We start from the raw sequence: 24,246 nt of genomic DNA, 5'->3' as shown, positions 1-24,246 counted from the left end.
AAATTTTATTTGATACAATTCTAAAGTTAGGGTGGACAATATTGTTAGTTGGACTTTCTTGCTGTTAAAAGGATTAACCAAAAATTTATGATTTAAATACGTATAAATAAAAGTAATTATTATATAGCAACATGTTTAAAAATTTACAAATATAGTAAAGTATATAATGTTAACAAATTTAGTTATATTTATGAATTTTTTTATACACTAAATTATTTTCAATTTAATTGTCTCTTTAGATAATTAATAGATAAATTGTAATTGAGGACCATTGTAGAAATAATAATTAAGAATTGAGCCACAGTTAAAAAAAAAAAATGCAAATATAGCAAAATAATCGTTGATAAACTTGCATCAGTGGTAAACTCGTATGATCTATCAGTGATAGATCAATTTTGTAATATGGTCTATCGGTAATAGAGTTATATCATTGATGGAATTTGATAAACTTTGTTATATTTGTAAATTTTTTAAAATGTTGGTATATAGTTTGGAATTTGTAATTAATAATTGAAAAGTTGGTTGGAATCATCTTATTGGAGAACAAAGAGAAAGTTGAATGGAAGTCCATTTTGGTTGGGAGCCCACAAATAAGATTGTTGGTCCAACCCAAAACCATTTGGTCTAATGCCTCATCGCTCGAAATATCTTTGAAACCATTCGGGGAGAGAATAATTACATATATTGCATTAAATTTATCTTTGTTATTTGTATTTAATTGAAGTTATACGACAGTGCATTAAATAAAAGTTTCAAGAGAATTAAGATAAAACTATTTTGAAAAGAAAAAAACAGTTATTATTTATTTTTGTTTAATGAATGCAAACAAAGAGTGAAAACTATTACAAAGTTATTGTAGAATAGAAGACTAAGAATATGGAGTAGTTTTGTAGGTTGAATGAAGACGACGTTGTTGGAATATGGGAGAGAATAATTTTGTAATAAAAGAAAAATAAATTAAGACTCTTTATTTATTTAAAAATTGTTAATAGGAACTAATAAATTAAAAATAAGATGAGAAAACAGCAAGATTACGGAGCCATCGAGGGAAAACAATACTATACAACAACCACCATGCATTATTAACAACATTATTTATAGATATTATTCAATTACCAAAAGTTTAACATCAAGGACAAATAATCAAACCATAATTTCAGGGCTGAAATTTGTTACCATTCAAACAAATTACTTCATTTATTAATGATATTCATCACACCCCACTCTCAAAAACTTTCTACCCACCAATAATTCTTACTGCTTGTATCATGTGCACAAAGTTCTGAGGGGAGGAAGGAACGTCAGGGTTTGCTCTACTTTGCTTCCTGTTTCAAGAGAAGAAAGAGAAATATGAGCCCAACAAATACCCTAAACCCTAAACCCATATACATATTGTCCTTTAATCTATTAATATTATAACTTATAACCTCAACTTTTTTTTTTTTTTTTTAAATAATCAATTGTAGTTGTCAACCAATAATAGTTTAGTTCAATTGATAATTGTAGTTCAAATTCCTTTATCCCTTTTATTTTATTGTACTCAAAAGGAAAAAAAGAAAATCAAACATTACTGCGTTTAATAGACTAATTAATAAATGATAACACAATGTTAGGTATGATCTCATTTACCATATTTCTTTTGTTATTAGATTTCTTTTCCTAAAAAAAGTTATTATTGTTGAGTCAATCTTATTATGTTGTTATTGTTATTATTATGATTTAATCTGTTGTTTTTATATTAAATAAACTTACTCTTTCTATTAGAGAGCTTGTAAATGTCGTTTATTATATATAGTTTTAACTTTTAACAACAATATAATGAAAAAAGAATACAATTTATTATAGAATACCAAAATTTTGAAATAAAGAAACAGTTGGTACAAATAAAGACTTGATCTTAGCTGTGTTTCATATCTTCAAATTTGGCTGCTCTTGTTTGTCTATTGAATGTACGAATTAATCCTCAACAAAGTTGATGGGACAGATTTGGTAGGTTGTCTAGCTACCCATTTTACCACTTACCATTACCACCAATATAATTCTCCTACGTTTATGATTGGAGTGTGACGATTGATAATAGTTTCGATTTTGTATGATCATACTTGACTAATGCTGCTTTTGTCAAACTAAGTTTAAAGAAAGATCTAAGATATTTAGGGTTGAGATATGGATTGTGATAATAATTTTAATTTAACGATGACACAAGGGTTTGGTGTTAGATTCTCAGAACCTTGGGTAGCTATAAAAAAAAAAAAGAGAGAGAGAGAGACAGGCTTTCAAACATTTCAAAATCCACTTTATTACACCATTATTTGTACAAAAATGGCCTACACACAGCACAAAAGAAATAGCAAACTTTTGAAAAACGTAGTCAAAATTATGGAGAGAAAAAACCAGAGAAAAGAGTACCTTAAAGGGAAACTTTATACAAAGCTGAATAAAACTTGAAATGCATGATATTGACAACTGAAAACTTAAGCATCATTTGGAAGAAAAATAAAATCTATATATAAAAGAAAGAAAACTAAAATTGAAACCCAAATAGTTAAATAATACATTATTTTATCCCCTCAATTTCTTATCCATGCTCGACAACAACTAGGGTTTGTACAATTATTGAGTTCGAGAACTTTTTAAACCAATCTAAACATTTGAGTTGGTTGGATCAATTGATCGTACTAAACATATATAATCTTCCACCCAACCCTTAAAATTACAGTTGGGTTGGATACTTAGATTAAGTCGTGATCCAACCATTATTATTGATTTCAAAAACTTACCTTTATCTACAACGTCACAACACATAACAAATGACTAAAATTATATTTCATAAAAACTCAAAGGCCAAATATCAAATACCTAGTATATCTATTACAAACTTTAAATAAAAACAAAAAACAAGAGCCCAACGATCCTAAAAGGAAAAAAAACATTAGAAGTTCATCATAAAACAAAGTCTTAACAATTAAAACTTATGATATATGACATTGCCATAAGTTGACAAGATAACGATTCTCACTTATTAATCAAAGGCGACGTATCTTTTTAAACCGTAATAGATTATATTTAATATCTAACATAGTGTATAAATGTAATTATTCAACAAGCAAAAGTCCCAATCACCAACCCAAACATCAAAAAAAAAAAAAAAAAAATCACAAAGTAAACCAATAAATAGCAACTAACTGAATCCAACGAATTTTTTGAGTTATTGTGTTATGGAATGGTATGAAGATGAACACCCTAAATGGTAAAAGAATGAATAAATGAATTGAAAAAGAGAGAGAGAAAGGGAGAAGAGATTATATAATATTAAAGACAAAAGGAGTTGTATCCGTATATGGTAAGAGTAGTTAAGGCAAGTTTTAACATAAAAGAACCCTTAATTAGAGGAATAATAATATTAATAATAATGAATGAATGAATTAAAAAGAATATTGGAAAATGGATATGGTAAAAAGTAGAAATAATTTGTGCACTTTTTCTTTTAAAAAAATTGCATGGACATGCACGCGTTGTTGTGTAATGTGTATAAAAAAAACACACAAAGAAGAAAAAGAAAAAGAAAAAGGCAATTTCTTTATTTCTTATCAATCTTTCGAATTTCGAAGCCCAAAAAAGAGAAGAAGGAATTGAAAAGAATTAAATTAAAGAAAAGAAAGAGTGTGGATGTGTGTGTGTGTGTGGGAGGGGGGAGGGGGGGAGGGGGAGGGGCTAAGCGAAGCATCTAATCCAACAGGTTTGGGTGTGTGTTTGTGGGTATCTGCAGCTTTGGGTAGAGCATGCCATTCTCGGCCAAATACTTTATGACAAAATAACCATACAACTCTTTTCTTTTCTTTTTTCTTATCAAAAAATAAATAAAATTGGAATGTGGTGTCGTCGTTGCTATCTTTGTCTTTCTTTCTCATACATTATTATTATTGTTCAATCAATTAACTTCTTACTATGCACTTCCACCCACACACACCCCCCTTTTCTTTTCTTCTTCTTATTTTTACTTTTATTATATATATATATATATATATATATCTGCTTATTTAATTATTTTATTTTAAAGTTTTTGTAATTGAAATAACCCCACCACTACCTTTTTAATAATATGCATCTTCATCAATGAGTCCAACTTCGGAGCTAATTCTCCATTTAATTTTCTGGCGAATATTTTCCAATACAATCTTAATTTAAAGAAAAATAGCTTCTTCATATATTTCAATAAAATATTCTTACTATCATTTTTAATGTTCCAATTTCAATATTATGGTGATATATATATTTAAACAATACAATTATAGTTTTCAAATATATAAGTTTTTTTTTTATAATTTAAATATGAAAAACCACCTCGTTACTCCATTCTTTATATTATATCATATAAATGCTAATATTTTGAAATTGATATCCTAATACTTTTAAAAACAATATGAAGACTAAATAGAAAGAAAAAAAAATCAAGAAAAGAAGAGAGAAAGATAAATCCTTTTAGTAGGTAGTTCCATTGTAAGTGTTTTTCTTTTTTTGTTGGGAGTTCCCCAATTCATTCTCATGCTCTATATAGCTTCTGTCTTCTAGCTCCATAGCTCTTGCACCGCCCCATTCTCATTCGTTTTCTTCCCAATATCTCTTTACCAACAAACACCTCCCAACAAATCTAAACAATAGAAAATGACAACAACCATAATAAATAAACAACAAAAAATTTCGTTCACAATTTCACGTTAATTACTTGAATATATATAAGAAAAACTAACGTAAAGTCTTAAGAGAGAACAACTATGTTCGATAACCTGACACGACATTTTAGATAGAACCATAGTGTTATATCATGTTATTGTGAAGATATATAATATGAACCATGGTTGTTTCTGTCACACAAATCCAACGTTCAATATTTCATCGTAGTATATACAAATGATCCTTAATAAAAATAATAGAAGAGGGAGAGAGAGGCAAAAGGGTCTCCATCATCTCTAAAGTTAAAAACTAAAAGAAAAAGAAAAAGAAAGAAAGAAAGAAGAAGAAAAAAGGAGATTGCTTTTTGGGGACAAAGTGACAGAGCATCACCAAAACCTATTATTCCTCCAAACACACCCTTCCATGTGCTATTTAACAACATTCCCTTGTTTTTTCCTCCAAACCCTTTTTCACTTTCCCCACCCTCCACTCTTTAGATTTTATGTTTTTTTAACCCTTTTCTTCTTGTTCTTTTCCCCCTTCCAACCCCATTCTCATTATTCCCCTTTTCTATATTCATAATATAATCATCATCTTTATTATATACCACCATCATCTCTTCCCAATCATATTCATGTATATAAACACACACACTCACACTCATCACAAAACCAAAAAAGCTAAGCCTCCATCTCCCCCCATTCTCAGCGCCTTATATATATAAAAACCTTAACAAAAACCAATCATTTCCCTATGGGTTGGGAAGATATTAGAAAGGATAATCAAGAAGCTGCATCTGTGCTTCTTCATTCCTCTTCCATTGCTTTACTTCAAGAAAGGTTCAGACAACTTCAAAAAGTGAAGGAGATGAGAGAAGAAAAAGAGGTTGTCAAATTGCTTTCTCTCTCTCAATACCCTAAAACGCATACTTGTTGCAGCTTCTTCTTCAATAATACCAATACAAATAGTACAAATACTTGTGTGGTTTTTGAGCCTTCAATTTCAAATAATAACCCTCATCATGAGTTAATGATGACGATGAAGAAGAAGAAGGTACCATCGTCGTCGTCAACAACAACGACAATGCTAACATTGCTGCCTCAAACATCTTTATCTCTTTCTTTAACTTCTTCTTCTTCACACGATCATGATCATCAACAATCCAACAATATCCCCACTTTGATGGATTTATGGCCAGTGCCAGCTTCTAGTACTTCTACAACTTCTTCTTGTGATAGTGCCATCTCATTCATTACTAAACTAAATGATCATGATCATCATGATCACGACCATCATTACTTTGACTCTGATATCGAAGTCGATACTTCTCTTCACTTGTAAACATCACTCTCTCTCTCCTTTTCTCTTCATCGGCTCTATCGTACTAGAGTTGATTATTAATTCATATGATCAGTTATCAGTTTTGTGTTATTGATGATCTACTCTCTCTCATCTTCAATTTATCTATTAACTAATTGGTTTTTTTTTTTTTTTTTTTTTTGCTAAATCATAATAAATACTCTAAGATCAAAATTTGTCATATTTCAAAAATACCCTATTACTTCTTAAAAGTTGCAATATTCACCTCTCTTACTAACGTAAACATTTCAAAATTACCCATATGAAAGAAATCAAGACTTTTAAACTATGTTGATTATCAACTTTTTCCATCCTAAATCTTGGTTTTATCATTTATCGTATTTGAACTGATGTCTCTCAACAAAATTTCAAATGTTTATAAAAGTTGAAGGATAATAATATTGTCACTTTTAAAAATATAAGAATACTTCTTAAGCGAACGACAAAGTTCAAAGATGATATTTATTATAATTTAACTACGAAAGATGGATAAAAACGTCAGTCATTCTCTTCTTCTTTGCTTTGCCCTAATCCTATGTTGACCGAATCTCTGGAAGGAGCACGATACAAAGCTAGATCCAATTATTAAGAAATGATTAATTTGGGTGATATATTAATATTGGTGTAGTAGGGTTTAGGGTATATATGATGTGTAAAAGTGAAATATGGAAGGTAAGAGAGAATATGAGTTTTGGATATATATAGTACGTACGTAGTAGTTGGTTAAACCATAATATTTGAAACAAAAACTCGAAGACAGAGAGATATGTTTGTGGAGGAAGAGAATGTGGAAGTTAGGTAATTATATTTTTGTTGCTGTTTGAGGGAATATTTTTTTGTATAATGTTTTGGATCTTTTTCTTCTTCTTTTTTATGGAAAGACACGTGAAAAATGAAGCTTCATTATAATTATTCAGACAGAAGAATGTCCCACACCAACACCAACCAAATCAAGAACAAACATCAGAAACACTTCAAAACCAATCATTTTCTTCATAACTTACCCCAACTATATATCCTCCATTTCCCTCCTTCCTTTCTTCCTTATTTTCTTCACTATTGCTACCTATTATTATTTGGGAGAAAATTTCCTTTTATTCTCACATTTGCTTAGTCTCACATCGCTTTGACACATTACCTTTGCATCTAAGGTATGAATGAGAGCGCATTTCCTCTGATAATTCTTTAGTTTGTTTTGATTGCCTTCTTCTAAAAAATAATTAATGGGTGTCCATAGTTCAACTAATATGAACATGTACTAATCCATCTCAAGGTTTGAGATTCGATTCGATTCTACGCTCACATATTTTTTAAAATAATAATAAAATTAAATAAGTAGCAGGTGGCTCCTCAATAAGTCCAATGCAGTTACCAAATTAGTGATTATATACCGCAGTGGCCCATTAATAAATTGGGCCTTACCTATCAGAAGCCCAATTTTATAGTTTTTTGTATTGAATTCAAGATCCAATTTATTTTATTTTGAAAAGCAATTATCCAAATATTGATTCCAAACACTCTCAGCCATAAATCCACAATTTAGAACTGAAAACGATAGGATTTTAAGCTCTTAACTTACTATATTAACATACTAATCCTCCATGAATCACATTTTTGTTAATTTAATCCTCTCTTCAAAACTCTGGATAACACAGCCCTCACCTCCGACTTCATAACTACCATGGCCTGAGCTCCACCTCCATCCACAAACTCAACAACAATGGCCACTTCTTTCGTAACTCCATTCTTCCCCACTTTCAAAACGCCACTCATTTCTCTTCCTTCATTTCCAATCAAGCCCATTTCCCCTATCCGAACCCCTTTCCGGCCTCTCGCTTCCTCTGCGCCGCCGCAATCTCCCGCCAAACCCCTAAAAATCCCTCACCCGACGGATTTCAAGACAATCGAAGCAACCCCAAGTGGGAAATCGAGGTTCCTGATCATTGGAGCCGTCTCGGTGGGCGTTGCCCTGTTTCTGATCGGTTGCGACGGCGAAAGGGCTTTGGCTTTGGGTCCTGAAGGCCCTTTGGTGGAGGAATTTTGGGACAATGTTAGAAGATATGCACTTTACGCCCTTACTGTGAGTACTGGTGCTATTTATACTATTCTTCTCCCTATTTTGGAACTGCTGAAGAACCCCATTACTGCTGTTCTTGTTTTGGTTATTTTTGGGGGTGCCATTTTCATTATCTCTCAAGTTCTTTCTGCTATGGTTGGTGTCACTGAGTTTTCTTACGATTATACTTATTGACCCATCAAATGAAGTTCAATCTTGTTTTCTTGCCATTGCCTCCATACAAATTACAAGTTTAAGATTTTATCCCATTGTGTCTGCAATGCTACGTTTCTTTCTTTGATCTTAAATCTAATAATTCATGGTTGATTGAATGTAGCCGCCATACACTGAACCATATGTTAGAACGTTGGAAGATTAGAATTATTTCTCTTGCACTCCAAGATTCTACATGTAGAAAGTTGGAAGGTTATGTTTTGCTTGTTACTAAAGAAACTGAGGAACAGAATGAGCAAATATCTGTGATTTCTTTATTTATTGAACACAACGAAGGCTTTGCGGATTTTTTTTTGGTTTAATAAAGCTTTGCCAAAATAAGTAACAAAACAACTCTGTTACTGCCCAAATAACAACCCCTCCAGACTTAGGGTCGAGACTTGAGTTGGAGTAAATATTGGAGGTTGCTGTAATGTGACTACGGTTTTGTACCGTTGGAGATAACTTAGAAGACTGTTTTTGTGAATGAATGAGCAAGCTGATCCTTCGTGGATACGAAATGGACAGAAATGTTTCAAACTGATTCTCTAACAATAAATTATTACAACAGATAACTATTATTAGTTACTTGTGATAAACTTGTCAATTGTCATAATGGACTAAAATAAGCGTTCCTTACTAAGATATCTGAGAATTGACAGAGAATAAGAGATTCTACATCGAAGGTTTGATCTTTTGGACATTGAACTTCTGATGATGATCAAACGATATTTGTGGGAAGAATATGGATTCATATCTCAACCATAATATATGTATATATATATAAAAGATGGATCTCCTAGAATACTGATTGATCATAGACAATTCTTAAGGTTTCTCCATCGACTGTTTGTTTAAAGACTTGTTAATTTAAGAAGAACAAGTTGCAGAAGATACAGAAAGTGGGTAAGGGAAAGTATTAGCATATTGAAAAGAAAGAGTTCGACCAGGACCAAGAGCCCGACCATCATTGACAAGGCAGTCATCATAACTGACTCGCTTAAAAATTCTTGGATTCACCAATCTGGCTGAGCTGAACCATCCACATTTCACATGAATGTTGGAGATGCTGCAGTCTGAAGCACATGAGTTCAAGATCTGAACTATGTATGTTGGGATCCCACCCGGAAGTGGAGTTGCTGGGCCTTGAAATATAATGATATCGTCTTTTGCACATCTCGAACCAATACGATTCATCTCTTTACCTATTTAGAACACAGATTCGTGGTATATAAGTAAAGAACAACAATCTAATTTTCATAGGTAAGAATGAATTTGTTACCACTGTTAGAAGATTGAAGCGACATCGAAGAAATCCCATTTCTGTTTTCTCTTGCAGCTGCCTGAAGAACTCTCAAATGAACCAACTTGAATTCTGAATCCACCCAAAGAGAAAAAAGAAAAAGAAGAAGATGGGTGTAAAAGTAAGTCAGATGGGGAAGAAGATGCAGTAGATAACAAACTAGAGATGAATAGAAGAAAAGAAAAAGAAGAGTATTACCATTACCAAGAAAGATTGTAAGGAGAAACCAGAGGCAGAATCTGTGAAAAGCACCACCACCTTTCATGTCTGAGTTCACTTTGTTTCAGAATTAGCTTAAAAAGGGGAGTATATAAAAGACATTTACGAAGAGGCTACAAGGAATCTAAAAGGAATGGAGGGAGCACACGTGTGAACAAAATAGTTTATATGAGTCAAAGAATAGTTAGTGTCTTCTTCTAGTCTGGTAGCGGGTTGACTAAGTTAGGGGATATTGTATGAAGTGGGTGCAAAATTCGATGGAAGAAGAGGAGTAAGAAAAGATGGAGAGGGGTAGAGATGTAAAAGGAGAGTGAAGTGTGGATGGACGCCATTAAAGGGGAGGGTGTAAGGTGTAAGAGAGGATATGGATTGCTCAAACTGGGTGGATCAAGATGAGAAAGAGGGAGGGTGGGGAAGGGGAAAGGTTTATCCTTTTTGGTGCAAAATACAGAGACGCCGCCAAAAACAGGGGATGTCGGCTTTTGATGTGCGGCGTTATTTATTTACTTGTCTGTGGGTTCAGATTGAATCTTCGTTTCATAGTCGTTGGTAGGAGAAGAGTAATTGGACTTACCAATTCCTCTTTATTTGGTCGGAGGAAAGGAAACTCTTATACCTACCCACACACCAAAAGTCAGTTTTTTTAAATTATGTCTACTTTATGATTATAAATGAATTTAATTGTTACCTACTAAATCGTTGGAGAAAAAAAAAAGAAGAAATTTGAAATCAGTACAAGAGAAGATGTTGAAGGGATTAAGACAAAAAATAATGTGGTTTCCAAGGGAGAAATACGTTGTAGAGTGGTTTACCCTCCACATCAGCATCCACATCAGCATCCACGTGGACTCGCCAAAAGCTCTCTTACAAGAAAAGCTCCAATGTTCATCCCAAACTCCATCTTTTTTAAACCCTATTTGTAAGGTTAATGATAGTTAACGACAGCAATTGAATAAAAACATAAATTAAAGAAACACTTGATACAGAACCAATTCATGAACTTGGCAGCTATTGCTATTACGAATAATTAGAAAACTTGGTTACTTTTAAATATTAAAGTAAATAGAAAGAGAAAAAGAGAAATAGGTGTGGTGACAAGTTTTTGTTCTTTCTCCCATTTGAAATTAAGTACAATAGAATAGAGGCAGTAATTACAAAATTTAATTTAGTTTATATTAATTACAGTTGGTATTATAAGAAATTTGTAATAAATGGGTAAGGAAGAATTTAGTAAATGATGCATTGATATGGCTGGAATTAAAGAGTTGCCACGTACTCATAAACTTTTTTAAGAAAAAGAAAACAAAAAGAATTGAGATGTAAATGAATGAATTTACTCATAATTCTCCACATTTCTTTTCTTCTACGTTATAAATTCTAAAACGCTTTCTCCTCCTTCCGCCTTAATTTACTCTGCTTACCATTTTCAGACACCCACTTTTTCTCCTTTTTCTTATTCTTAATGTTATTTGAGTTCCCATAGTTTCAAAACTAAACTGCTTGATTTCCAGATCTTACTAATCAACAGGTCGATGAAAATATTGAGAAATTAAAATGTTTTCTTTTTTCTTTCTATTTTCCCCCAACTTCACATTATGTGAAAGTCACAGAGTTATCATTTTTGGAAAAGCAAAAATGAATGAATCACCAATATAAGCTCAACAATAACTGTGTGGTTCAAATTGCATCATGGGAAAAATTTTAGTATTAATGGAATTTTCTATATTATCTTCACATCTATTGTTTGTCACGTGATAAAAGTTTCGGGTTCATTGAGACAAAAATAGAGTTACTCCAACAAGTTGTGAAATCTAGAGAGTTATACACATGGTGCTTATTACGAAAGAGTTCGTGTGACGTAAATTTGACGTTGTGGAATCCACGAAGTCTTCGAGACAAATGAGTGAAATTCGTAACTCCACGCTTCCCAACTCCTTGTACCTGGTCAAGCCTTCTTAGGAATATATCATTTAATGACATGTGAAGTAGAAGGAATATGTACTAACCGTAGTACTAATAAATTTGGCTAGGTAGTCCGGTTTTTGGTTCAGCAGGCTCACATTCAATACGTGAAGGATTCCCATGCCATGCCGTACCCCACAACCTTAATTCCTTCTTTTGTGTCCACCTATGCCTAAGTGGCTAACTGCAACTCCCAACTTTTTCTGTCAAAACAAAACAAAACTGACCTTAATTTCCACATACTCTTCCACAAAAAGCCCCACTTTGAATCTCAATACGCAACTCCCTTCTCAATCATTCCCCCTCGATTCTTCATTTCAAAATTACTTTACGAAAGCATCAGCCTATTACTAACCTTCCAAACATAACCAACCATTAATTAATGGCCATTTCTCTGCACAAAACCAGCATAGTCTGCTACTTCTTTTCTTTTCCTATTCTTTTACCACCTATAAATATGCTTGCATTCCATTCACACCCTCTTGCCTCTTGAGTCTTAACTTACAAAACAAAAACACTTTCCTTCTCCTGTTTCTCTCTGTTTCTTTTCTTTGACAGAGACCCAGCCATGGATTTAAGAGGGCTGCTTCATTCAGTAAGTTATCTTCTTGGGAACCCAAATGAGGCCCATGCCTATGGTGAAGAGAGAAGTTCAAAAGGGAAAAAGGGTTATGAAGAATTATGCAATTCTGGGTTTCAAATGCCTCTTCATTACCCTCGCTACAAGAAGTCGGATTATCAGAAGATGGAGGAGTGGAAGCTGGATCTCCTTCTCAAAGAATATGGCTTGAGTTTTGAAGGCAGTTTGGAGGAGAAGAGGGCCTTTGCAATGGGTGCATTTTTATGGCCTGATCAGAATTGATATGCTCTTTTATCTCCCTCTCTTTCAAAATAAAGGTTTGAATTCGACTGTCATCTGCTGTCATCTTCATTTCCAGAGAGAGTTCTATCCGTTAAGCTCAGCCCTGTACTTGGAACAAACTAATGGTGTTGGTGCCTGTGAAAACATAGTCTGTATCAGTTTAATAGAATGTGATCTCCATACTACTGTATAATAAGAGTAAATCTTCCTTGCTTCCTTGTCTCTTTTTTTCCTGTAATGAAGATGGGTGAAAATTGATTTTATTGCAACTTTTATTATTGAAATCGTCTTCATAAGCCTCCGCAAACGAAAATGACAGACACGTACAAATAGAACTTTGCTGGTGCAAGTAATAAAATAAAACAATTGTTGGCTGTAATGGTAGATTTGGAAGGAATCTGCAGAATAAATGGCGAGAGTCCAGGAAATAGATGGATTCGACTTCCTATTTCCAAGTCCTGGATCAACCACTGACAGAGAAGAAAGAAAACAAAGATGCCAATTTGTGTTATTATGGGCCCACCCTACACCATAAATGGAAGGGAGTCCCTTCTCTGCAAGGAAAAATAGAAAGGGAGAACTATCTGATACAGACTAATTCCAATTGTCTGAAAAATAGGTCCCAAATTAATCTTTCAAAAGTTATCTACAATCCAACAATCATACAAAATTCAAGAAAGAATGCTGCACCATTCATCTAACAATGACCAGAACATTCAGTTTAGTTTTATAAAGCAAGTAGCCAGGTTTGGTCAGTGTAGGTCCATATATGCTATAAGCAGAGCCGTTCGTTCTGAGATTGATATAAATCATTCATCTAAGCATCAAAATCATGCACGCTGAATTCTCCAGATGCTAGAGACAACGTACAGTGCAGAACTGCCTCAAACAATAACTGTACTCTTAGACATTCTAGCCGCTAACCCGGCACATTCTTATTTACAGTACACATAAAAATGACTCAACAGCTTGTACAACCATTACAATTCCAAGCATGCAGTTCTCTTCCTTAATATTACATCGTCCAAAGTATCAACAGATATGAATTCGATGTCCTTCTTCTATCACCATCTTCTGCCAGTTCGTCTTTTCTCAATATGAGGTATTGTTGGCAGAGACAAATGGATGAATGTCAGATAAAGAATCATACCCAGCAATCTCCACTGTAAGAACAATCAGTTGGGGAGAAAGTCAAATTTTTAATGATCTCTTTACAGATGCATTAACCATTTAGTGATTCAGTCAAATCCATAGCTGCAATTCCTTCACTCTCAGGCATTCTCCTAATATCGTTAAGAAGCCTTGTGATCTCCTTCATTAGTTCCCTACGTACATGCTCACTTCGTTCCTTAGTAATGGAAGATTCTGCAAAAAGGGCCTCAGTAAGGCGCTGATATTCATGAAACCAATCACCATCGTTACTCTCAATACCATGACCATCACCTAAGCCTAGAGAGCTTTCCCGCCTCCATCTACTTAAATAGTATTTATCTGGAAGCTGAAAGTAATTCTTTATAATGAAAATGCGTAAAGCATGTCTGCATAGCAAGCCTGAGGATTCAAATTCCTTACAAGAGCAGTGAATCTGTTCACTGTCTGCAATCCACATCACAAGACGCTCTCCATCCATCTTCTTGAAGTGGTGTATGAGATACGAACCATCTGCCATTTCAGATGCAGCATACTGCATGGCCAATACTAATTCATGTTGCAAAGCATTGAAGGCAAAAGGGGTGAGGATGCTTTGTGCATGTTCTTCGATTGGTATATTTGTCTTTACTTGCAAATACTGCATCACCTGATGCTCGTGGCTCTGGAAATTGGCTGAAATACCAACCTGGAAGAATTCGAAAAACAAAAATTACAAATCCAAGGGCTGTAAAATCAAAGATTTCTCCAGGAAAGTATTCGTTCCCAGAAACTTACCTGCTCAAAAAAGCTACGCAAACACATCTGTGCACTAAAAATTCCTTTCAAGAAAGTATCGACAGCCTTGAAATAAGTTGGCGTTGCCATTTGAGCTAAAAGATAACCTCTTATGTATGATGGTACCCAGTATTCCCGGAAAGAAAATAGTAAATCAACGTGCTTGTCAGAAACGAGGCCAAACATTGCTACCATCTGATTCCATCGAATTTCGAAATCCTCTGAACTCTCCACTGAATACAGCAAATCAAATTCGGATTTGAACTCTGCATAACGAGATCCAAGAGGAAGAGAAAACCAACTAGATACCTTTGACAAAATATTCCATCTGGAAATTATATGCTTTGTGCCAGGTAATTCACTTCTTATGGCATCTCTAAGCCCTGGATCAAGATCAGTCAAAATTGTCTGCGGGAATGCCCCTCTCATGAAACGAATAAAGGTCTGTAATTTTAGGGTGAAGATGCACGAATGCTCAGAATTTCATAAAGAAACTAATATGAAAAAGAACAACAAAGAGAGAAATATACAATCTACCTGCAAAGCCCATGCAAATGAACGAGATGTTTCATCTTGCAACAAAACACAACCAAAGAAAATGGTCCTACCATGGTTATCAATGCCAAGCCACACTCCTAAAAGTAACCCATATGTGATTGAATAATAAGTAGTGTCAAAATAGACTACGTCCCCAAACATGCCATAAGCATTAACGGAGTCCCCATATGACCAAGCAACATGTTCAACCTTATCATTTGCATCAACTGTAAAGTCATAAACAAACTCTTCATCTGATTCTTTCGTGGCTTTGCAAGCCTCTAGAAGCTCCATTGTATCAATCTCCCGTTTTTCATTTAGCATTGCATCGTGTTCTTGAACAATCTTCTTACGATTTTGAACAAAGTTTCTGACATCTCTTTCCAAAAAAGGCAATTGGCCTCCATGAATGCCCTTTTCCAGTTCCAATACTTTAACTATACGATGAATAGGAAAACCGGCTTTGGAAAGCAATAGTATACGCTCTTGATCAGCCTCATGAATTTTGCGATAAGCAGGAAGAAGGCGAACTTGGTCATCTTCAAGAAGTTCGTGGTTATGTACATTACTGAATTGCACTACAAACCATTGTGCAACTCCTTCACTAACTTCCTTTGACAAATACATCTTAGCATCACACCCACAACGCACTGATTTCCTATCTCTATGATGCTCCCCAATGGGCTTTTTCTTAGCAGGTGCAAATCCTGAACGATAGCAAACAAAATCTCGTTTATAAACACCCAATTGTGGGCTAAGTCTCGACCGCTCTTTCCTAATAGAAAACCCATTCTTCCTAGCGAAATTCCCGTAGTACTCAAACGCATCATTGTCGCTTTTAAACACCATACCCACATAAGGAGCAACCATAGCTTCAGATGAAACTCTTTCAGACTTCACCAACTGAGCTGCCACAGAAGTTTCTTCGCCCTCTCCATCGTACGAAACATAACATTTCCAATCCCCACAAGGGCATTGCTGCCGTCGAATCCAAACATTTTTCGAAGGTATGGAAGCCATGGGCAAACGGAGTCTAACACATCAAATTTCTTAAGACAAAGATGGAACCCAGAGTGCAAAAGTTAAATCTATTGATGTTGATGACTCTCGTTTACAGTTACAGACATGACAAGAATTTACGTCCAAGAGAAATAAAAGGTTAAATTTTAGTGGGTTTAAAGGTGAATTGAACTCAAATCCATAAACCCAGAAAGAATTACGTACCATAGATGAGGGGTGTGAGGATTAAACCCTCGTTGTTGTTCAATTGTAAGCTCACCGGCTGGGTTGTGTTTATGTTCTTACAAGTTCCACCTCCGGTTTCTTTTCCTTTGCTCTTCTCCAGGTGATTTCCACCGAAGCGGTGGGAGCGTTCACCCAACCCAAATTTGAAGTTTTGGGCTTCCTTTGTTGGGCCTACTCATACATCATTCATTTGTATTGGTGATACATTTGCTAATCTTCATATAAACACGCTCAATCAATTAAATACACTTGATTGATACACTAATGATACATGTGTTATAATTTGTTCATACGTTTAATGGATTTAATACACTCAATAAATTTGATCTACTTCATTAACTACTTTAAATAGATCATAATTTAATATATTTATATTATATGTCACTAACTTTCTTTTTCTTTTCTTTTTTATGAATTAATATTATTTCTTTATTCATATATGTATTGATTCTTATGAAAATTTATTCTAATGGATCGTATTGAAATATTCAAGATGGACTTGGAAACAAGTTTAGAATTCTTTACTACTATAATTTTAGAAACTAAAATTAAATCTTAAGAAAAAAAAAACAGTATAAATATAGATTTGAAAATAGCTAATAGAGATGTCAAAAAATTCAAACAATAAATTCAATCATATCAATATCAATTGTCACTTAATATGTGATAGTGAGTTTTGTTTTTGACAATATATTATTTCCATCCCAAGCAACCTCTAAGTTGGTCTTCAATATCTTGATTATATCATACATGAATATTTATTTAAATGGAAGAAAACATTCAAACATGCTATAAAATTTAATAATATTTAAAGAGTAAAAACAAACACCTAGCCATCATTTTTTTTTTGTAATATGAGAAATGTTTCAATCTAAACACGTCTAATTTTGAAGTTTTTATTGGTGAAGTATAAAAAATGAATGTGCATTTTGTTGGTATAGATAACGACTTTCAATTCTTTGAAGTCTTTCTTAATCATCCATTCATGTTCTTGTGATCTCTCACATTCAAATGTGATATTGATTTATTTATGTCTCATTCTTAATTAAACTCAAAATCTTGCATCATAACTCTATCGATAACATCCAAAAGAATTCTAATAAATGATAATTTTAAGTCCAAAGTCTTTAAACTACACTTTGAAAAGTGAGAGATCCATTTATGAAGTTTATAGAAAATTTCGTACTTCTGCATCCAAAACTTCTTAATTCTATACTTCAATAATTACACTTCATCAATATTTAGAAATGATAAACAGAAAATAATTTGGAAACAAATGGTTGATTGGATGTATCTTTTTGCCTTACAAATCCCATCTACAAAGAAAAACACTTTGTCTACTCTTATAAAATGCCCCAACCAAGCACAATCAATTGTTGGACTTAAATTGATATCTATGTAACTAATTCCATTCATTTTATCTCATTTTCAAATTATGATTCCTAACTCTTACTAAGTTTACAATTGCAAAAGTTTTACAATCAAATATACTAAAACTCTCACTGTTTATAAATTAAATTTGAAATTGAATTTGTTGGTATATTTTAGAGCTTGAAAGTTAGGTTTTGTGTTGCTAAGGATAATGGGTGTTGTTGAACTAACAACTCTTCCCTTTGTGGCAAAACCCAATTAAACAAATCCATTGCCAAATGTCTACTCTTAGTTCTAATGTAATTATTATACTTTCAAGCAAAGAAGAGTTTAATTAATGAATGACTTTGTAATCCTAATAAAAAGTTTAAAATCTTTCAAGCCACTTTAGGTTTTTTCCTCTAAGTTTGAAATTCAAATATCATATCATATAAATGACATTAACTTTTATGTTTGAATTTCTTCCAGAAATGCTTAGAAAAGGCTTACTTTAAGCAAAATTTAGCGCTTAAGCAACAATGTGATGTCTCCAAATCCATAGCTTTCCATCACCACAACACAACAAGACCTTGACCACACTCTATTCTTATCCATTTGATTAAAAGTTTTCAAACCATTTTCAACCAAATTCATAACACTTCTCTCTTTACCATCACATGAAATATATGGACTGCCTTACTCCACAATATTCATATTCACTCACTCCCCAATAACTTTGGTTTGTTTTATTTGTTTCGGGATTGAATCATATCCTCCAATGAACTAATATGTATAAGAGATCCTTTAGGATCATCGAATGGAGATATTCAGAGGCCATTATTCCTCTCATACTCATCTCTGTTACATGTCAAGATGACGATGTCGAGGTTGAGATTATTTTAGTGCCGAAGTTAATTGCATGGAGTGTCAGACCGATGCAACTTGGTTATTTCCTTATTGATATATATTTATAGGTTCTACCAGACGGTGCACACTCTAAGGTATTGACTTTTCCTATTGAGACGCATATTCCCTCATGCCTTCTCCGAGTGTCATATGAGTTTAGAAATTCCACTATGATCTTTTAGACCTTTTCTTGGACAACCTTTAAATGAATAAATAACTCTTCGATTCACATAAGATTCACTTTTACCGTGTGTATGTATATAAAATGAATGAGAAAAAAAGAAAGAAAGACCAATTTAGACTATTTATTTTTAACCATTCTTAACACAATTTGAATAACTATTAAGCTTAAACAAAAGGTATATATATATATGAGAAGAAGGAAAGTTTAGATATTCAAACTGAATACAAGATTTTGGAAAAATAGATACTCTAAAAAGAAGAGGGTATGAATAAAAGGGATAGGAATTGAAAGGCATAAAAAATGAGATTAAATGCCATACCCCCAATCCCTGTAATCAACACTCTGCTACACACATCATATTAATAGACTCAAATAGAAAAATGAGAGCATTTTCTAAACATAAAAGTCAAATCTTAAAGGCATTTGAAGAAAATGATCCTGTTAACTATTCAAACTTTTTATTTTTTGTGTGTGTGTGTGTGTGTGGAGATGCCAATCGTTCTCATAAGTTAGGTAATAGAATATCGAGAATAAAATGATCCTAAGTTCAAATTTAAAAAGAAAGAAAAAAAAAGGTTAAATGTAGATATCTTGATTAGATTGTTGTTGTGGTTAACTATCACACTTAATGATGAAAAAAAGCGTTTTTCTCTCTACAATTTTAATCATAATTACTTTATGTAATCAAATGGATTAGCGGTTGAGGATTCTAAAATCTAAACTTAAACCCCAAAAGAAATTAAAATGATTTCATCTCTATTTAAATTAAATATAATTAAAGATATGAAATATTAAAAGAAAGTGACCGTTACTGTGAAGTCGGAGGGAAGAAGCCGGCTTTGCCGGCTACGAAATTCTCCCTTTTCAAATCTCTCCCTTTTCCTCTCTTTACGGCCAATCCCTTAAGATATTGGACTCTTTTTTTCTCCCCTCAATAAAAACCTCACTCCCCTTCCCCTCTTTTCTATTCTTCTTTCAATAAATAAGATTCCTAACTTTTCTTTTCTGTTGTTTTGGAAATTTTGTGGTGTGGAATATGGTGAATTATTACGAAGAACATGTCGGCAGAGAAGAGGCTTGTGTTGTTCATCCTGATCCCGTTGTGTTGGAGCTCAACCGTTTACATAACCTTCTTTCAGGTTCTTCTTCTTCTTCTTCTCACATTGGTTTCATTTGTAGTGACATCAGTTGTTTAATTTAAAGCAACCCCATTGCTATTCTTGAGCTTTCAAAGGTGAAAAATGGTTTCTTTCTTAATGAGGTGAACTGTTGGATTCATTTGCATTTATCTTATTATATATAGGTTGGTCTGTTTTCTTTTTTGTTAAGTGGAAGTGCTTTTGTGACTAGTTGATTTTGGTTGTTTAGTCTCTGTTTTATTTTTGTCTTATATGAAATCACTTAACCATGCCTTCTTCTGGTTGTTTCTGATAATAGTTTGTTTTATTACTTCAAAAACTGGCATGCAAAATCAATATATATTTCTAATGTTTAATTTTATTACATAAATTTGATTTTTAAGTGATTAAATTTTGTTTTGTAATGATTTTAATAAAATCACTATCAAACATGTTATAAAATGGAGGAAAGAATGAATTTTCTCTAATTCCATTTCTTATTTTAATTATTGATTATGAAGTTACAATTCATCAGTAGTAGTAGTAGTAGTAGTGTCTTTCAAGGGTATATTAATTATGGTAATGATTTGTTTGATATACAACAAGAACAACCACCATAATAATGTATCTTTCCAAAAAGAATTACATCAAAATTTCTCCATTTATACAAGTATCTGTCTATCTTTAATTAGAAAAAATTATTAGGGGAATAATATAAAAGGTACTATTATGATATTAAGAGGGCATAATTGTGATTAGGAGGCATTAGTGGAAATGTTGTATAGTAAAGGGTTTCAAAGAACTTATTTTGTGTTGCTATCCACTGATTTTGTTAAGTAAAAAAACTGTTTTAGAATTTGTCTTATGATTTAAAACGGGTTGTAAAAATAAATAAATAATGCCAAAACAAAATTTAAAAACAGGCACAATTTTTAGGAACAGAAAATTGGCAACAAAATTGTTATAAAAGTTCATAAGTAAATTTCATTTCAATATCATAATACATTTCCAATGTTATTTTCTTTACTTCTATACCAATATTGGGTCCTATCAGTCCTTTGTTTTTTTCTTTTGCCTTTCAAAATTTATAGAGAAAAACAGGGAGCTGGGAACTGCTCGCTGTGAAATCAAAGCCTTGAAAGCCACAGAAGCCCAGAAAGATAAAGCACTAGAAGAGGTTACTGCTTGAATTATTTGTAATCAAATCAATGAACTATTAACATGTTCTAACTCCTAACTGCTTTTTCAATTCATAATTCTCAGCTGAAAAGTGAAGTTGATAAACTTGATGACAAGCTTAGAGCCACTGAAAATCTTCTTGAACACAAGGTTGCTAGTTTGCCTCTATAGTTTATTTTACTTTTACTGACATGTTAATCTCATAAAGTTATGAATATGCAGAACCTTGAAATAAAGAAACTAACAACTGAGAAGAAGGATGCAGTAGCTGCACAATATGCTGCTGAAGCTACTCTCAGAAGGGTATATGCAAATCAGAAAGATGATGATTCTCTTACTCTTGCGTCGGTCGTCGCTCCTCTTGAAGCCGAAATCAAAATCTACAAGAATGAGGTGAGCCGTGAAACTTATCGTGAATTATATCTGCCACTCCATATTGCCAAAATGTTCGCATATTTTTTGTGCCTTTCAGGTTGCATTACTGCAAGAGGATAAGAAAGCCTTGGAGCGTCTCACAAAGTCGAAGGAAGCAGCGCTGCTTGAAGCGGAAAAAATTTTACGAAGTGCGCTTGAGAGAGCTCTCATTGTCGAGGAAGTTCAAAATCACAACTTTGAGCTGAAGAGACAGATTGAAATTTGCCAGGCAATGATGCATTTTACATAATTCAATTGCATTTCTCAAAGGTTAGGTTTATGAAGTAAAGAATAACCATGTCATTGGATTACGAGCAGGAAGAGAACAGAATCCTAGAGAAAACAAATCGCCAGAAAGTAATTGAGGTTGAAAGGCTTGGCCAAACCATTGAGGATCTAGAGGAAGCCATTCTAGCTGGAGGAGCCACAGCCAACATGGTTCGAGATTACAAGCGACAGATTGAAGAATTACATGTAAGTTTATGGAAATGGCTTAAGTGTGTTTTGATGTTCCATCAAGTGTCAAGTCACTGATCTGTATTTGAACAATCAGGAAGAGAAGAGGACTCTTGAGAGAGAATTGGCAAGAGCTAAAGTCTCGGCGCACCGTGTTGCTACTGTGGTGGCGAATGAGTGGAAGGATGAAAATGACAAAGTTATGCCTGTCAAGCAGTGGCTGGAAGAGAGAAAGTTGTTGCAGGTACTTGAAAAACCTGAGTTTGAATTGTGTTTTATCATAGTTCTTGACCAAAATTTTTGCAATTTATATAGCTTAACTTTGTTTTTGGCAAATCATAGGCGGAGTTGCAAAGAGTGAAAGAGAAGTTAGCTATTTCTGAAAGAACAGCCAAGGCAGAAGCACAACTCAAGGTGGTAAATATGTATCACTTTTTCTGTTTAATACAAAGAGGTATTCTCTCGTTTTTTTGCTGAAATTTTTTTTATCGAACTGCAGGAAAAATTCAAGCTGAGGTTGAAAACATTGGAAGAAGGGTTAAAGCAAATACAAATTTCCTCACTGAATAGCAATGCAATTTGTGGATCTCCTAAAGCAGAAAGATCAAATAACATCTTAGGCTTCTTGACAAGTAATGGAAGGAAGAGGTCAACTTCATTGTCTAGGCCTTCAACCATCACCAAAAATTCCAATATTCTTGTGCAAACAGCAGATTATGAAAAGGCCACTGCACCAGAGTTAAGTCGATCGAACAGCTTGAAGAAAAAATATGCCTCAGCCCGTGAAAATGTGATAAAGAAGAGTATGTGGGCTACTGGTAGAAGTAGAGTGGTTGATATTGATGAAAAGGAGGGTAATGAAATGAGAGGAAACAAAGAAAACAGAAATGCTACCATAACAGACTCCAAGGAAACCAATGATGGTGAAGAATTGGACAATAAAGAACCAATCAACCTCGAAAATGAAGATACAGTTTCGGGTTTTCTGTATGACAAAATACAGAAAGAGGTCATCAATTTGAGGAAGCTATGTGAAGTAAAAGATGGTAACTTGAATGCAAAAGATGAAGAAATAAAGGTCACTCATCCAACCTCTCTTTCTCTCCATATATCTATCTACCTTTAAATTCTCTTGAATAAGATGAACTTCTTGGCAGATGCTCATGAAAAAAGTTGATGCATTAACAAAAGCCATGGAAGTAGAATCTAAGAAAATGAAGAGAGAAGCAGCAGTGAAAGAAAAGGAAGCAGCAGCAGCAGCAGGGAAATCAGAGGAAAATAAAAACACCAGAACCCTTTACGCCAAAAGGTTCCAACTCAAAAACTTCATTTCATATTTCCAATTTCTATTCAACTTCTTTTTACTTCATTTCACTATTCATGAACTGATTGGTTCCTTTTGTTATAACAGTCGTAGGCTATCAACTTGATAACTTGCAGAAGAAATGCATTGAAGAAAAAAATGAATCCAGATGAAGACTTGATTATAAAAATCAGTTCTGGTTTTTGTTTTTGTTTATTATGTAGATACACAATTACAGTGTGTAAGTATGACCAGCTGCTCAGTAATAAGTTTGTATTAGCGATATCTTCTCCATTATGTACCCATATTAATGCCATCTGCTTGAGCTTTTCTTAGTAAACAAATGATTTCATTTTATATACTCAGAACAATATGTATAAAAGTGCTTCTTTCTCCAGATAAAGAAAAGTCATTGTTAAAAATCAATTCGGGATGATACCAACTGAGCAAACGTCTCTAGCAGCCGATCAGTAAAAAAGAACTATACAAAATTTCCCACACGAATTATAAGTCTAAGTCCTTGTCTAGTTTTTAAAAAGTTTCTAAAAAGCCCCTATTCTCTAGACACAGATTTAAAACTTCATGGACCAAATTTTCTCGAATACAAGAGGCAAAACTAGTAATTGCGAACCTCAGGAATGGTGGGCAAGGCGGGGTGCCATCTGGGGCATCCATCGTCGACCTTGAAACTATCAGAGAACTGAACAGCAATACCTTTAGAGCCAAAGTTTTTGGATTTTCTCAAAATCAACTCAAGCTGTTGTTTGCTGACTACAATGGTGGTCTTAGGAAGTTTGCACAAATCTGCAGGCTTGACAATTGAATGATCAATACGAACAGGAAGTGGAGGAGGGCCATGCTCAACTTCAGCCTCAGCCACTGCACTTGAAGTTGTAAAAGCTTGGTTTTTACAAGCAGCTATGTTTTCAATTGGCAATGCCAAGTTTAAATCTTCTACTTCACAGCAAATGAAACCTTTG

At 33.6% G+C, this 24,246-nt stretch overlaps 5 protein-coding genes across 7 annotated transcripts; 3 read left to right on the top strand and 2 right to left on the bottom strand.

Moving 5' to 3' along the window:
• The first annotated feature begins 7,636 nt into the window (after window positions 1-7,636).
• Window positions 7,637-8,421, top strand: LOC101208124. Its single transcript, XM_004134754.3, has one exon. The coding sequence runs from the start codon at window positions 7,754-7,756 to the stop codon at window positions 8,282-8,284; it is 531 nt and encodes a 176-aa protein (XP_004134802.1). The 5' UTR covers window positions 7,637-7,753; the 3' UTR covers window positions 8,285-8,421.
• Window positions 8,422-8,923: 502 nt separating this feature from the next.
• Window positions 8,924-16,522, bottom strand: LOC101212765 (TPD1 protein homolog 1). Of its 3 annotated transcripts, none has more exons than XM_011659813.2 (4): window positions 16,336-16,522; window positions 9,810-10,737; window positions 9,585-9,677; window positions 8,924-9,507 (listed from the first exon to the last, which is right to left on the bottom strand). In XM_011659813.2, exons 2-4 carry the CDS (start codon window positions 9,868-9,870, stop codon window positions 9,173-9,175), a joined length of 489 nt encoding a protein of 162 aa, XP_011658115.1. In that variant the 5' UTR covers window positions 9,871-10,737; window positions 16,336-16,522; the 3' UTR covers window positions 8,924-9,172. The 3 variants fall into 3 exon arrangements, with proteins under 3 accessions (XP_011658115.1, XP_004134986.1, XP_031742589.1); XM_004134938.3 differs by having other exon boundaries at window positions 9,804-10,737; window positions 16,336-16,521; XM_031886729.1 differs by having other exon boundaries at window positions 9,585-10,737; window positions 16,336-16,520.
• LOC105435946 lies at window positions 11,114-12,917 on the top strand. The gene has a single exon (XM_011659811.2). The coding sequence runs from the start codon at window positions 12,355-12,357 to the stop codon at window positions 12,646-12,648; it is 294 nt and encodes a 97-aa protein (XP_011658113.1). The 5' UTR covers window positions 11,114-12,354; the 3' UTR covers window positions 12,649-12,917.
• Window positions 13,216-16,338, bottom strand: LOC101213008 (putative protein FAR1-RELATED SEQUENCE 10). The gene is made up of 3 exons (XM_004134939.3): window positions 15,112-16,338; window positions 14,575-15,018; window positions 13,216-14,485 (listed from the first exon to the last, which is right to left on the bottom strand). Exons 1-3 carry the CDS (start codon window positions 16,129-16,131, stop codon window positions 13,871-13,873), a joined length of 2,079 nt encoding a protein of 692 aa, XP_004134987.1. The 5' UTR covers window positions 16,132-16,338; the 3' UTR covers window positions 13,216-13,870.
• Window positions 16,523-19,615: 3,093 nt separating the features above from the next.
• LOC101213249 (microtubule-associated protein 70-5) lies at window positions 19,616-23,625 on the top strand. Its single transcript, XM_011659810.2, has 11 exons — window positions 19,616-19,935; window positions 21,006-21,091; window positions 21,178-21,243; window positions 21,316-21,486; window positions 21,566-21,736; window positions 21,826-21,981; window positions 22,061-22,207; window positions 22,306-22,377; window positions 22,463-23,041; window positions 23,121-23,272; window positions 23,375-23,625. Exons 1-11 carry the CDS (start codon window positions 19,833-19,835, stop codon window positions 23,391-23,393), a joined length of 1,722 nt encoding a protein of 573 aa, XP_011658112.1. The 5' UTR covers window positions 19,616-19,832; the 3' UTR covers window positions 23,394-23,625.
• The last annotated feature ends 621 nt before the right edge of the window (window positions 23,626-24,246 follow it).

This window comes from Cucumis sativus, chromosome 6 (genome assembly GCF_000004075.3).
Source record: "Cucumis sativus cultivar 9930 chromosome 6, Cucumber_9930_V3, whole genome shotgun sequence".
Classification (NCBI taxonomy): Eukaryota; Viridiplantae; Streptophyta; class Magnoliopsida; order Cucurbitales; family Cucurbitaceae; genus Cucumis; species Cucumis sativus.
The sequence above is the reverse complement of the archived record's forward strand: the minus strand, read 5'-3'. Positions and strand labels throughout refer to the sequence as shown.

Excerpts from the sequence above, each read along its gene's own strand:
- LOC101208124 (XM_004134754.3), top strand. The coding sequence starts at position 7,754 with ATGGCCACTTCTTTCGTAACTCCATTCTTCCCCACTTTCAAAACGCCA.
- LOC101212765 (XM_031886729.1), bottom strand. The coding sequence starts at position 9,870 with ATGAAAGGTGGTGGTGCTTTTCACAGATTCTGCCTCTGGTTTCTCCTT. Across the intron at positions 9,508-9,584 it reads GCTTCAATCTTCTAACAGTG|GTAAAGAGATGAATCGTATT; the intron begins GTAACAAATTCA and ends TGTTCTAAATAG.
- LOC105435946 (XM_011659811.2), top strand. The coding sequence starts at position 12,355 with ATGGATTTAAGAGGGCTGCTTCATTCAGTAAGTTATCTTCTTGGGAAC.
- LOC101213008 (XM_004134939.3), bottom strand. The coding sequence starts at position 16,131 with ATGGCTTCCATACCTTCGAAAAATGTTTGGATTCGACGGCAGCAATGC. Across the intron at positions 15,019-15,111 it reads CATTTGCATGGGCTTTGCAG|ACCTTTATTCGTTTCATGAG; the intron begins GTAGATTGTATA and ends CTAAAATTACAG. Across the intron at positions 14,486-14,574 it reads TGCGTAGCTTTTTTGAGCAG|GTTGGTATTTCAGCCAATTT; the intron begins GTAAGTTTCTGG and ends GAATTCTTCCAG.
- LOC101213249 (XM_011659810.2), top strand. The coding sequence starts at position 19,833 with ATGGTGAATTATTACGAAGAACATGTCGGCAGAGAAGAGGCTTGTGTT. Across the intron at positions 21,737-21,825 it reads GACAGATTGAAATTTGCCAG|GAAGAGAACAGAATCCTAGA; the intron begins GCAATGATGCAT and ends GATTACGAGCAG. Across the intron at positions 21,982-22,060 it reads GACAGATTGAAGAATTACAT|GAAGAGAAGAGGACTCTTGA; the intron begins GTAAGTTTATGG and ends TTGAACAATCAG.